The sequence below is a fragment of the Crocuta crocuta genome, unplaced genomic scaffold, assembly GCF_008692635.1.
Source record: "Crocuta crocuta isolate KB4526 unplaced genomic scaffold, BGI_CrCroc_1.0 scaffold29, whole genome shotgun sequence".
NCBI classification, from domain to species: domain Eukaryota; kingdom Metazoa; phylum Chordata; class Mammalia; order Carnivora; family Hyaenidae; genus Crocuta; species Crocuta crocuta.
The window spans coordinates 5,547,341-5,561,025 of NW_027533280.1; the positions used below are offsets into that span (position 1 = coordinate 5,547,341).

The 13,685-nt window shown below is 38.0% G+C and overlaps 1 protein-coding gene across 6 annotated transcripts in view; it reads right to left on the reverse strand.

Moving 5' to 3' along the window:
• Positions 1-13,685, reverse strand: part of ATXN2 (ataxin 2) — an 84,956-nt gene that overhangs the window by 43,674 nt on the left and 27,597 nt on the right. For 5 of the 6 annotated variants that reach the window (XM_077748090.1, XM_077748088.1, XM_077748089.1 and 2 more), the window contains exons 5-9: positions 9,445-9,569; positions 7,190-7,281; positions 6,503-6,700; positions 4,913-5,091; positions 2,826-3,035 (exon numbers count right to left, since the gene is read on the reverse strand). In XM_077748090.1, coding sequence (XP_077604216.1) covers positions 2,826-3,035; positions 4,913-5,091; positions 6,503-6,700; positions 7,190-7,281; positions 9,445-9,569 — 804 coding nt within the window. The remainder of the gene's footprint in view (positions 1-2,825; positions 3,036-4,912; positions 5,092-6,502; positions 6,701-7,189; positions 7,282-9,444; positions 9,570-13,685) is intronic. The other variant, XM_077748092.1, reaches the window with a different exon arrangement.

Here is a 13,685-nt window from a genome sequence, read left to right on the forward strand (position 1 = left end):
CTCTCTCTCTCTCTCACACACACACACACACACACACACACACACACACACACCTCTCTCTACCTTTTCCTTGGTTATAAAAGAATGAACAAAAAAATGTATTTTGGGCCATATTCTCTCAGAATTATTTTATGGAATGCCACAGGTTCTATGAATAAATTTTATATTATTTCCCTCTATTTTTAAAGAAAAGGAGGGATGAAGTTGGCATAAGGAATCAAAGATATGTCATACACTTCAAAGATTTTTGGTAATTTGCTTAATCTATATCCATTACTTGTAGGCATATAAAAATAAAAATAAAATGTTAATAGAAATTATGGTTACATAAGTTTTATTTTACCATACACTTTTAGTTTTCTCTCAAATTTTCTATTTTACTTCTAAAATTAGGAAAAAAATAATTTTGGACAAAAGACTATTAATCCCTATATACTTTTACACTATGGAAACATATCTACACACCTTTCTTAAGTTTCTATAAAACCTTAGCTTATCTACGGCTTCTGCCATGGTAATAGATTTTACAACCTATGCCTTAAAGCAGTCTTTACCTGTAAGTAGTTTCTTAGACTTAACCAGGCAATGAGCTGAAAATACTACTGAAAAGACCTGAAACACTAGAATAATTGACATTTGGAGAAGAAATCTACACTATATAAATTGTCAAAATTCTACGTCATTAATTCTGTCAACCCATTAATGATTTCTATTTCTAAAAAGTCTACTCTGTATTTGAACAAAACAATCAGGTGAAAACAGTAGACAGACTTGCTCTCAGTAGAGATGCCAGACAGTGCTAACACTCAGTAAAACTCATTGTTAATGTCAAAGCCAAGGGCCCCCACCACCCTCACACCTTGCTGTCCAACTCTTTAGAATGTAAAATAAATTGTGTCCTCAGTAGGAATTTACCCATGGACACAATGTTAAAGTTATCTATTATGGTTTTCAACTGGAGAAAACTGGGTTGTTATAAAAAAAAATTGAAGAATTAGGTAACTGTATCTCTATACATATATTTTATACCTATTTAGAGAAAACGACCAAGAAGGTTGGTTGGTTGGTATAGCTCAGTGAAATCAAACTCTAACTTGGAAAAAAATCCATTCTTTTTGATAACATGTAAAATACAGAAACAAAACGTGCTCTCTTAAATACCTAAAACCACTGTATTTACTATTTAGTAGTTTTACTTTTGACGTTCACACTTTAAAAATGCTTCAGTGTCATCTAACTACATGACTGGAAAAGTTTAATTCAAACTAGTTAAAAAGAAAAACTGGATAATGTAGCAGCTCTGAATATGCAGAAGGTGTACTTATGCCTGAATACTTAATCCACAAGCAGTCCTTAAAACTTACTATGGTGAAGATGTACATACTCACTAATGAGTCCTGTTTTTACTCAAACAATGCACCCCAACAAATACTTCAACAGAATTTAACTTCTTGTTTAGTGGCCACCATTATAGGCACTTTTGTGCAAGGAAGTCACCTTGAAAAACCAGTGCAACATCAGTCACCATCAAAAATCAGTGCTGTTCAAGGTTAGCCACTTTAGTCAAGATCACAAGACCTCTGTCTTGCCTAGATGGCAACAATTCATTAAAATGGAGCCAACATACTTTTTTCCAGGGAAGTACTGCCAGAAAACTGTATTAGTCTCAACATAAGCTGTATCAAATGTGATTTTAATGAACAAAGCAGATTAAAATTTTAACACAAATACTCTTAAATAAACATCAAAAGGACTTATTCAGAAAACAGGTTTTTAGGGGCGCCTGGGTGGCTTAGTCGGTTAAGCGTCCGACTTTCGCTTAGGTCATGATCTCGCGGTTGGTGGGTTCGAGCCCCGCGTCGGGCTCTGTGCTGACTGCCAGCTCGGAGCCTGGAGCCTGTTTCAGTCTGTGACTCCCTCTCTCTCTGACCCTCCCCTGCTCAGGCTGTCTCTCTCTCTCTCCTAGAAATAAATAAAACATTTAAAAAAAAAAAATTAAAAAAAAAAAAAAAGAAAACAGGTTTTTAAAATATGCACTGCATTTATATGTAAATGTGACCTTCCTACAATACCTCCAAGCATTTGATACGTTACAACATTGGATACATAGCATCAAACATTGCCTGAGAACTACAAGGTTTTTTTTTGTTTGTTTTGGGGTTTTTATTGACAAGGGCAAATGGTCTTATTAACAACTTTATCTTAGATCAAGGACTTCTTCCAGATTAGACTTTTACTAGAAAATATTAGAAAGCTAATTTTCTTAAATCTCCCAAATAGAAGACCCATCTCCATATTATAATCTAAGAGTCGATACACACAAAGGCAGCTACGTACACTGTCCCTCTCAAAAAGGATCCCTAAACCACCATTCTTGCCGACGGCCAACAGGTAGGTATACTAATACCTTGGCCAAGGAGCTGTAAAATAATAGGTTCTTTTTATTATTTTATCTTTTATGATAGCTTCTACAGTGAGGCAAAGATTGGGTGAAGAAAGTTCATTGTTTATCGTTAGCCACTGTTTGTATTGTATACTGAGAGGCACAGAAACCTGGAGTAGACCTTCTGGGGCTGTAAAAGAGCATCATTATCAGGCAGAGATAAACCCTCATTCTTAAAATCCAGGATAATTCATAGCTTCACACAGCACTGATCAAATTTCTAATGAACAAAAGGTTAATAGAAATAGTTTTAATAAACTAAAGTTAAAACACGGAAATTATAGGTTATTAAATAATGAAGAGGAAACTATTTTGTAATTATAAACTCACATAGGAGTTAAACAAAGACAAACAAAAACATGAACAAATTGTGGTATTGTACCTTCTGAAGACATGCGTTTAGGCATAGTAGAGACAGGAGCTGGAGAACCATGAGCAGAGGGGTGAGACGGGGGTCTGGATGGCCGCGAGGGGGGCCTGGAGGGCGGCCGTGTAGGGGTGGCTGCCCGAGGTGGAAGAGAGTTGGGACCTGACTGGTAGCGAGAAGGTGGGCGAGAGGAAGGAGATGGGCAAGGCGATGGCCAGGGAACACCTGACAGAACAAATGATATGAAGGAAAGTATAAAAACTAAAGAAAAAAATGAGGGAAAAAAGTAAACAGAAAAAAAGTAAAATGACAAAAATGATTTCTTGTACATTTTAACCCTTTGAGGACAGTCATTTGATTTGTGATAAGTTTTAGCATAACTTAACTGACATAAATCCACATTTTACTTTAACCTCCTTAAAATCAAGTCTCTTTAAATGAACACACGTTCCCAAAGGGTTAATTAGGATCTACACATACTATTGAAGAAGACAGTTAAGACTTTCTGCCTATTAATCCTGGTTCTATAACTGTTTTTCAGTAATCAATTATTAAAAGGAATATAACAAACTAGATAATTTCACACAATCACAAAACTCAGGAATAAGATTATTTACCATATTAGTTTTAGCTTTTGAAACATGAAAATAAGCAGTAGCTATTATATCCCATTAAAAATGCTGGTTTTCTTTTTTAATAACCATCTGTCATTTTCATCTGGTTTATATTTGAAGATTCGGTTTAAAATCTCATGAAGCAAGTCCACATAAGTAGAAATAAAACATTACTTTTATTTTTTTGCGTCACAGGAGTGACAAAGGTTAATATTCACTGCCTTTTCAAGAAAACATTTTAATCTTAACACACTAGAAAAAGAGGGGGGACCTGCTCAATAATTTATGCAGTAAACACTTGTTTAAGAGACTGCTTAATAAACAATGCAACTACAGAGCAGTCATCACCAAATAAAGGGACACTGATGGATAGGCACAGGTCAAGATACAGCTAATGTATAACATTACATAGCACATAGCACTTACCTTAATATTAGGAAACAGTCCAGGTCTCCTCTCCATAGGGTTCCACACACTTGAGTATCATACCATTTCCTAGCCCCTTTCAGGTTTTTTACTTGAAAATTCTGTTCATAAACAACTCAAATTCTTTGCTCAGTGAGCAAAGAAATTTTACCCCCAATACTAAGTACAGAAAATACTCAAGAGTGTTTATGTGGAGAGGAATTCTGGAGAAAGACTCAAGAGAAACAACTGAAATTGGAAACTCAGTGTTCTCTACTTTCGTTTTTAAGCTTTCAAACTTGAATATCTTAAACTGAATGTCTACTTTGTTCCCTGGGTTAGTAAAGTAGTACTGCTATTTTTCCATGTGGTCTAAGGCACTGCTGTCTAGTATCCCAGACTCACGTGGAAGATCCACAACCTAGAAGCTATATTCAACCTTTGATTTAGAGGTAGAGCAGAAGAATATCTGCCTGCTAAAGATGCAAGTCTCCTTCACTTTACTTATGCTAAACCACAACATCCATCATTAAACTAAGAGTTGTTTTTATTGTTTATTTAAGCACATTTCTTTCTTCACCTTCTTCGCATGACTCTTGGTCATGTCTTGTACAGCAAGTTACCTCAAATCCTTTCTTGGAGTAAGCAGAAATGTATAAACAGTTAATGAAAATGAATCTACATTAACCACTGAAATGTTTCACACGGATTAGGATTTTCCATATAAACTATGTCAATATCATTTTATCATCCAGTTTTTTAAAAACTGAGAACCTACCCAAAGTTTCCAATTTCTTTATATGTGGAGTATTTTTTGGCCAACTGAGTATCTTTGGTTAAATTTAGCACTTTATTGTAACATGTGAGAATCTCATCATACTAAGTACAGTATATGCCAAAGACTTATAAATTTTACTAGTTTGATATCCACAAAAGCAAGTTTTAAATAGTTTTGAAGTAAAAACTACTCCACAGAAATCACTGAAGGTGTGCATGCTCTTACCAATTACGTTAAACTTAAATACTCAGAAAACTATATATATGATCGATGACATTGTTGACAAATCTGGTCAAAATACTTGCCTCCATTAACTACTCTTTGGTCTGAACCAGAATTCGGGTTGAAATCTGAAGTGTGAGAAGTGGATCTTGATGGCATGGAGCCTGATCCAGGCTGGCCCATACGCGGTGAATTCTGTCTCCCACTTCCCCAGGATATGACTTCTCTATTTCTTTGTCCAGGAGGAATATATTTATTTTCCCTGAAAATGAGAGATCCTCTAAATCATTTTATCCTAATAGATATCAGGCCAATGAAACAAACTGAAAAGTAATTTAGGCAGAAGTGAATGCTTGTTATAATACTAAACCGAACCGTCTCACTCCCAAACACCCCTATTCTTCCATGTTACTCTCAGGTCTAGCTTCTGGCCTTTTCTTTCTCTCAGATTCTCCTAATAAGCAAGTGTACTCATTCTCATCCTACTTGGCTAGATGGCTGATTCTATCAAATGTGGTCAGTCTTCGTGAAACTTTCTTTGTCCTTGCTTTCTCTATTTTGTTTTCTCTTGGTCTGTGGCTAGTCATTGGATTTTCATTCAATATCAGCATTACTGACAAATCCTAAATCCACCCTGCCAGTCCCAAAGTCTCAATATCTCCCACTGAACAACACTTTAATTCAAATCTTCAGACTCTAAGCTGCGTATTCGAGAATTTGATCTTATGCTACCGGTTGTTCTTGACACGTTTACGAATAAATCTATCGAAGACCTGTGAGCCCCTCAAATGCAATAAATTGAACAAATGGGCTCACTTTATCTCCCCTCAAAGTTGCTCTGTTTTACCAGTACAAACATCAATCAACTTAGTTATCAAATAAACCTTAAGGTCACCACTGGTTTTTCTAACCTTCCTATCACCAGTCCTGGCCTAGGTGGTTACCAAGTTCTCACACTTGAACAGTTTCAATATACTAACTGGTCTCCCTGTTTCGGCCAATTCTCAAATGTCCCAGACCTCATTCATACCATCTCCTGCCTACAGGGTGCTCTTTAACATGACACAAAGTCCTTCACTACCTCAGTTCCTATCACCAGCCACCAATGCACCCCCAACAGCACCTAGCACCTTGTATTCCAGACATACGAAATAACCAGCCTCATCCTCAACTGGCCAGGCTCTTTCACATGTCTTTTCACCATGCAAGGAATGCCTCTCTCATACTTCTCTCTGGGCAGTAGACAGATCTACTATCCTATCACAAAACATCACCTCCTCTGTAAAGCTTTCTCTGACCCCAGAGTTACATGCTAGGTCATCCTCACCCTGGACATTCTTACTACTTTGAACACACCTCTAATTAGCAAATCCTAGTGATATGTTCTGTGCACCCCCACCCCTATCTGATCACTATTATTTAAGTAGCTCTTCCACACCTTGGCTTGCTTATCACTATACTTCCAACACTTGACTTCATAGATCTTGATGCTCAAATAATTATTTCCCAAGATTATTTTAATCTTTCTCTAACAGAATCTTAAACCAATTCCACTTGCATTCTCTACCTAGGCTATATTAAAGGAAGATGAAATATAATAATAATAATACACCTTCTCACACAGACCTTGAGTTGTGTATCCAAAATACTGCATCATGATTTCCTTTAAATACCTAGTGTTTATGCTGTGGCCCTCACGTTCACTCGAATTTCTCTGAACTGCTGTGTATTTTTCTTCTTCACTCCTATCATCATTTTCCAGGGCCACTCGGGCTTTGTACTGGGCACTTGATTCAATTTCTTCCGCTAACTGGTTTGCCCTTGCTTCTCGTTTTAAAAATTCTTCTGAGTTATCCCTTTCTAAGGGTACCCTGAAACGTGAGGAAAAGAAAAAGCAAAGTGAATATTTTAAAGTCGCTGTTTATAGAACTGTTCCAAAAAACTATTAAGAAAGTTGAGAGTTTGAAATACAGATAAAACTATAAAAGAGTTACAGTGATCTACTTATTTATAAATCAAAATTAGAATTTTTTCAGTTTCACTTTTCCCTAGAGGAATGTAACATTTCCAAAACTGGTTAAATTGACTATTGCCCCATAACATCTACACTTGCAAACTCAGAGTTTTTACAACTTAAAAACAAAACCAAAATTTATCTAGGGCACAAAATTAGGTTATATGTAAACTAAATTTATTCCATTTTAATGAGAATTTATCAGCCTAGGTAATGACAGGATTAATTATTTCACATAACTGTTTAAACTATAATCCAACAGAAACGTTTATTCAACATCTTAACATAAGCTGATGAAAATCAAAGACAAACGCATTTAAAATAAAAGTCAATTTTCTAAACTTACGTATATGAAGATAAACTGCTATCATATGTAGACACTACACCATAATTTTCTTCATTATATCGAAACATATCATTAGGATCCCATCCATTAGACTAGAAGAAAATAAAAGTTCATTTTTCAAAATGACAAAGTACTTCTCTTAAGTAAAACATCCTACATTAACAATATCTATCATATATAACAGCAAAATCTAATTTAAAAATAGGCAAAAATTTCCTTTAAAAATGTTTAAAGAAAACATTTTTCTTCTATATATGATGACCTACAAGTTGGCAAATGACTACATAAAACAATTATTTCAGAGATTATTCGAAGAAGTTTAAAACATTTCAAGTACTTCATAAAATGTGAGCATTCATGTCAGAGTTCTTTCCCTATTCCTTAACAGCCATCTTTCTATAGGGCATATACCTCAGACTTTCTTGAGTTGACTCATCATGAGATCCATGAGGGATAAAGGATGCTTTCTGATAGCCAAAATTACTTCCAGAGTTTCGGGGGAAGAAAGGAATAAGCCAAAGCTTTCTCTTGCTGTATCCCTATTTCAAGGTGTAAGCATGGTACTAGATCCTGGCTATCCTCCCCTTTCCCCTGGGTATACTCAAAGAGAAGGCAGCATGAGAGAATAAACACACAATCACTGTACAAAGTCACAAGAGCTGGGTTTTAGAACTGGTCTCAACATGAACAGCTTCTGTGGGTCCTGAGCAAAGGGTTCAGCATACTAACCTGTAACCTCAATGGAGAGAACTCTACATTTCTATGAGGAAATTACCACTCTCAAAAGCTAGCCTACATTGTTTAATCTGTAAGAATCAACCAACTGGGGGCAGAGGCTGCAAGAATCTTCACTGGTGAATATTAATGCCTAGATAGTCACTTCACTAACATTGCAACCCCTCCAGCTTTTAAAGTCTGAATGGTGGAAAGGGGCAAAATATAGCACATAATCCTCATCCATCTTAGAAAAGAGGACACAGCATCATCGTAGTACTGCTGATGGCAACTTTAATATTAAAGCTTGACTCTGAAGTCACCCATCAACCTAGGGTCCTTCTGTGCTACTCCAGATAAGACTATCCTATAATACCACCCCCTCAAAAACAATTGCTTGAGGCTAACACATGTGGGCAGGAGATCAGTTACCTACAGAGGCTTTAAAATTGCTTAAGGAGTATATGTTCCATATAAAGTAAAAGTCTTCTGGGGCACTTAGGTGGCTCAGAAGGTTGAGTGTCCAACTCTTGATTTCAGCTCAAGTCATGATCCCATGGTTCATGAGCTCAAACCCTGTGTCAGGCTCTGTGCTTAAAACTCAAAAAAACTTAAATTTTAAGGGAAAAAAAGAGAAAGTCTTCTAATCCCAATGTCCATGGATAACTATGTGGACTATGTATCTTTTTTTTTCCCCCTAGGAGAGAGAGAGAGAGAAAGCGAGAGAGAGAGAGAGACAGCGTGAGCAGAGGAGGGTCAGAGAGAGAGGGAGTCACAGACTGAAACAGGCTCCAGGCTCTGAGCTGGCAGTCAGCACAGAGCCCGACGCGGGGCTCGAACCCACGAACCATGAGATCATGACCTAAGCAAAAGTGGGTCACTTAACCAACTAAGCCACCCAGGCGCCCCATGTGGACTATGTATCTTAACAGTGAGTACCTCTTCCTCAAACAAGAAGCCTTAGAGTCATCCTTTGACCTTACCTCTAGGTAAAGTCAACAATTAAGACACCCCTTTCTCAGGCTGCCTTCTTCTGTAAAGCATTCAAAGCAAAACACGCCAGCATTTCCAGTTTCCTATGCTTCCCAATTTAAATTTGCAAGTTGCGGGGCGCCTGGGTGCCTGAGTCAGTTAAGTGGCCGACTTCGGCTCAGGTCATAAACTCATGGTCCATGGGTTTGAGCCCCGCACCGGGTTCTGTGCTGACAGCTCAGAGCCTGGAGCCTGTTTCAGATTCTGTGTCTCCCTCTCTCCCTGCCCCTCTCCAGCTTGTGCTCTGTCTCTGTCTCAAAAATAAACAAACATTAAAAAAAATTTTTTTGAAGAAATAAATCTGTAAGCTGCTTGTTCCTATTTACTTTAAAAACATAGAAATAATTCGTAAGTGTGGGAAGAGGCCTCTATTTAGACAATAAAACTGATGCTTTAAATATATCTGCTACAGTGATGACAATATACTTAAACTAAAACAAAATGACGAGGCCACACCACATCACATGACATGACCATAGTCTAATACTAAGCGAAAAGACTTTACTTACTACGTCATTTTCCAAAGCCTCCAATTCCTCACTGGTAGTGAGTTCACCTGCATCCCAGGGCTCCAGGTCCTTCTCTTTGTGTTCACCATTCACTTTAGCACTGATAGCAGAGTCAGTAAAAGCATCTGCAGAAGATGGACTTAGTTGAAAGATCATACAGCCAGACAATAGGTTACACTAACACACACAAATTATCAACAGAGGTATGTGAAAAATAATTATCATATAGAAAAAATAACAGTAATGGTATGCTTTCAGATCTATAATGCTTCTAATACTATAATCTTCAAAAAACTTTCAGTGAAGGTATGTTCTTCCCAAATAATTTTAAGCCACATGAAATGTTTTAATGTATTCACACAAGTCATTATATTAAAAATAATTACTGTACTTTGTGTTGCAGAAGTGATCCAAAAGATCTTTATCAATCCAACGTAAAACAGGATTTCTGCTTAATGGATCCATCAATTAGATACAATCTCAGAGATACAGCCAGACATAAGGAGATACTTTAACTTCTGAATCCAAGTCTACATGCAGAGGTCAATATCCTAACGTACTCTTGCCATTAGTAACTGAAGCCAGTCTTAGTGACCAAACACTATGTAGAATCCATTTTTTCCTATAGCCACTCATTACAAAGTTCAGGCCCTACAGTGTCATCAGTCCGCAGAAGGTTCAGATGGCAGGCCTATCTACCTGGACTTCCCACCACCACTTTCTCACTTACTGTGTCCTCTTCTCCTCTGACTAACGTTACCAAGGAGCACTGGCTTGTGAGAGCATTACTATGCTCAGCTGACAGGAAATATGTAATAGCTGCTGTCCAGCAAAGAACATTTATCTCTAGTAGGTGCTAGGACCAGGTAAGTAAGAGTCTACTTGGGCAATAAGAGTACTGGAAAATGCTTTGAAGATATAGATTTGCATTTAAATGGCTGGGCCACAGGGTTATCACCTAGCACAGGGCTACAGAATCATACTTCCGCTAGAAGGACTAGCTCCCAATCACTATGCCCTCACCCTTACTATAAGCTGCCACCAACGAGTTGGAGAAAAGGAAGAATCAACAGCTCTGTCTCTGAATAGAGACAATTCCAGAGGGAATTTTATGTGGTATGACTTCTATAATGGTCATTGGCTCCCTAGTGGGCAAGGTGATTCCAAAGAAATTTGAGCCAGCAAATTTACACATGTCACTACAAGCCTAGTGTCACTACTAGCTCTTACCTCCTCTCATCCCAAACTAGGGATGGATGGGTGTATGCGCATATGCACACCAGGAAATAAAAAGTGTAACTGCACCTGTGGGCTTAGCTTCCAGCTCTGCAGCTCCCATTACGAGCAACTGTAAGAGCTAAAAGCATAACAAGGGGGATCCCAAGAACAGCAGGCCTCAGCTCAGAGTGGGACTGACCATCCACTGGAAGACGACTGCACCTTGGGAAAGCTAAGAGGTTCTAATAGATTAATGCTGTCTTCATAATCCCACCTTCAGATGGAAGACACTAATGGCCCTAAAAACTTGGCTTTACATGACATTCACCTGACACAAGCCATATTCTATATCACCTTACAGTTGTACGAATTCTTGGTAAAAGTTATTTTGCCATGTTGATTTTCAAGAACATGTAAAGCTTCAAGAGAACATCAATAATAACTTACATTAGGATGCTGAAATTTCCTATTTTCTCACAAAACTAGAACAGAAAACGAGAATACAGGAAAATTCCAAACCAGTCATGTATGTCCTCTTTTGCAATAAGCAATATGATTATTAATTTATACTGCTGATCCTATTCATGTTTTAATTACACTAGTTTTTTTGAAAAGAATCTTCATTGCATAAAGCATTTCTTACATGGAAATCCAGAATTAAAGATGATACTCTTTTAACTCAAGAAATTAAAAGCTCAAAGCAGCAAGAGATATTTTTACAGAACCACATAAATGGACTTATTCTCACTGAGGTGCCTATGTGTGTTTGTCAAAGGGTTTAGGAAAGACAAGGACTGAGTCGAGGGGTCCTCAAATTGATAAATATACTTTTCTCAGTATTATCCTACACAAAACCAAAAAGGACCCCTGAATAGGAGCCAATGCAGAACCAAGCATCTAACATTTCATTGAACCAAGTTTTAATCTGCTGATCACAATTTAGGCTGTATTAAGAGTCCATTATTAAGTAACCCTTTTTTTTTTTCAATACTACATTATCATCTTAAATCTTCCATTTACAATACCAATCTTGTAAAAGGAATTAACTACTCACATGTGGTTATTTAGCACGATAGTGTTCAAGGCAGAAAAGGGGAAAAGACGTTGTTTCTCTCTTAATAATATTTATTGATTTTAAAACCTCCCCAAAAGAAAGTCTTTTTACTTATTTTTTAAAGTTTATTTATTTGAGAGAGAGTGAACCTATGAGCAGGGAAGGGGCAGGGAAGATCGAGAGAGAGCAAGAGCGAGCGAGAGAGAGAGAGAGAGAGAGAAAGGGAAAGTCTCGGGGGGAGGGGTAATTCCAAGCAGACTCCCCAAGGTCAGGGCAGATCCTGACATGGGGCTCCATGAACCAGGAGAGCGTGACATAAGCCAAAATCAAGAGTCAGTCACTTAACCAACTAAAGCTGAGCTCTGTGTGGACAGCTCAGAGCCTAGAGCCTGCTTTAGATTCTATCTCCCTCTCCTTCTGCCCCTCCCCTACTCACACTCAGTGTCTCTCTCTCTCTCTCTCTCTCTCTCCCTCAAAAGCTAAAAATATTAAAAAAAAAAACAAAAAAACAGGCACCACAGAAAGTCCCTTTTTAAAGGTGAGTAAAGGGACACCTGGGTGGCTCAGTCGGTTAAGCGTCCGACTTCGGCTCAGGTCATGATCTCCTGGTTCGTGAGTTTGAGCCACACGTCAGGCTCTAGGCTGACAGCTCAGAGCCTGAAGCCTGCTTCGGATTCTGTCTCTCTCTCTTTCTCTCTCTCTCTCTGCCCTCCCCTGCTCATACTCTCTCAAAAATAAATAAATGTAAAAAAAATTTTGTTTTAAATAAAGATGAGTAGACTTAGAAAAAGATGTAAAAAAGATGAACAGAAGTAGAAAGCACAAAAATGAAGCTATAGTGTTAAAATATTGGGGAAAACCCTGGTCATAAATATGTATCTCAGGTCAACACTCTATTATCAGCTAGAAGGATGCAAGACCTAGATATTTCGTTCTCCACTGTGAACAATATCTAATACTGTAAATTCTGAAAATTCAATATTTGGATTTTTTGAGAGAGCACGGGCATGCATGCACAGCAGCTTGGAAAGAGGAAGAGGGAGAGGGAGAGATAGAATCTGAAGCAGACTCCACAACCAGAGCCGAGCTTGATGCAGGGCTCAATCTCATGACTCTGAGATCATGGCCTGAGCCAAAATCAGGAGTCAGACACTCTAACTGAGCCACTCAGGCGCCCGATGTTTGGATTTTTGAAAAACAACATTGGAATTAAATAGTACAATGCTGTAGCCAGGATTCTGCAAAGTTTGGAAAATTAATTTGCTATAATCTAATTGCAACTGTGGCAATTTGCATGCAAATTTTCCCAATGTCATGTAAGAGTATGTTAATATTCCATTATCCTCTATGGTAAGAAACAAAACCATTATAAAAGCAAGATGCAAGAATACAAAGAGGCTGTCAGAAAAATGTTACCTGTTTCTGAAGGAACAAGTATAGAAAGAAAAAAAAGAAAAATAATAAAAACTATGAGCTAAGATAATAAAGGTTTAAATTCTTCATGTGCTTCATTCCCTGCCTTATACACACTGTTTACCAAAATCTCTAGACTAGAGAGGAAAAGAGTACACAAGTATCTTCCTCCAACACACACACCTGCAAACCCCTCTATGTTATTACCCCCCAGTGATGGGCTCTCAAAACCTTCCCTTCTGATTCTAGACAGAAACCTAGTCACCGTGGGCCAGTGGTGCCACCTGGTGGTAATAAGAAAGAAGTGTTTTGGGGCACCTGGGTGGCTCAGTCTGACTCCTGGTTTCAGATCGGGTCATGATCTCACAGTTAGGACCCTGAGATTTCCTGAGTTTGAGTCCCACAGCTGGGTGCTGACGGCACAGAGCCTGCTTGGGATTCTCTCTCTCCTTCTCTTTCTGTCTCTCCCCTGCTCATGCTATTTCTCTCTCGAAAATAAAATTAAACTTTAAAAACTGGGAGGGAGGGAGGGAAGGTGGAAGGAAGGGAGGGGGGG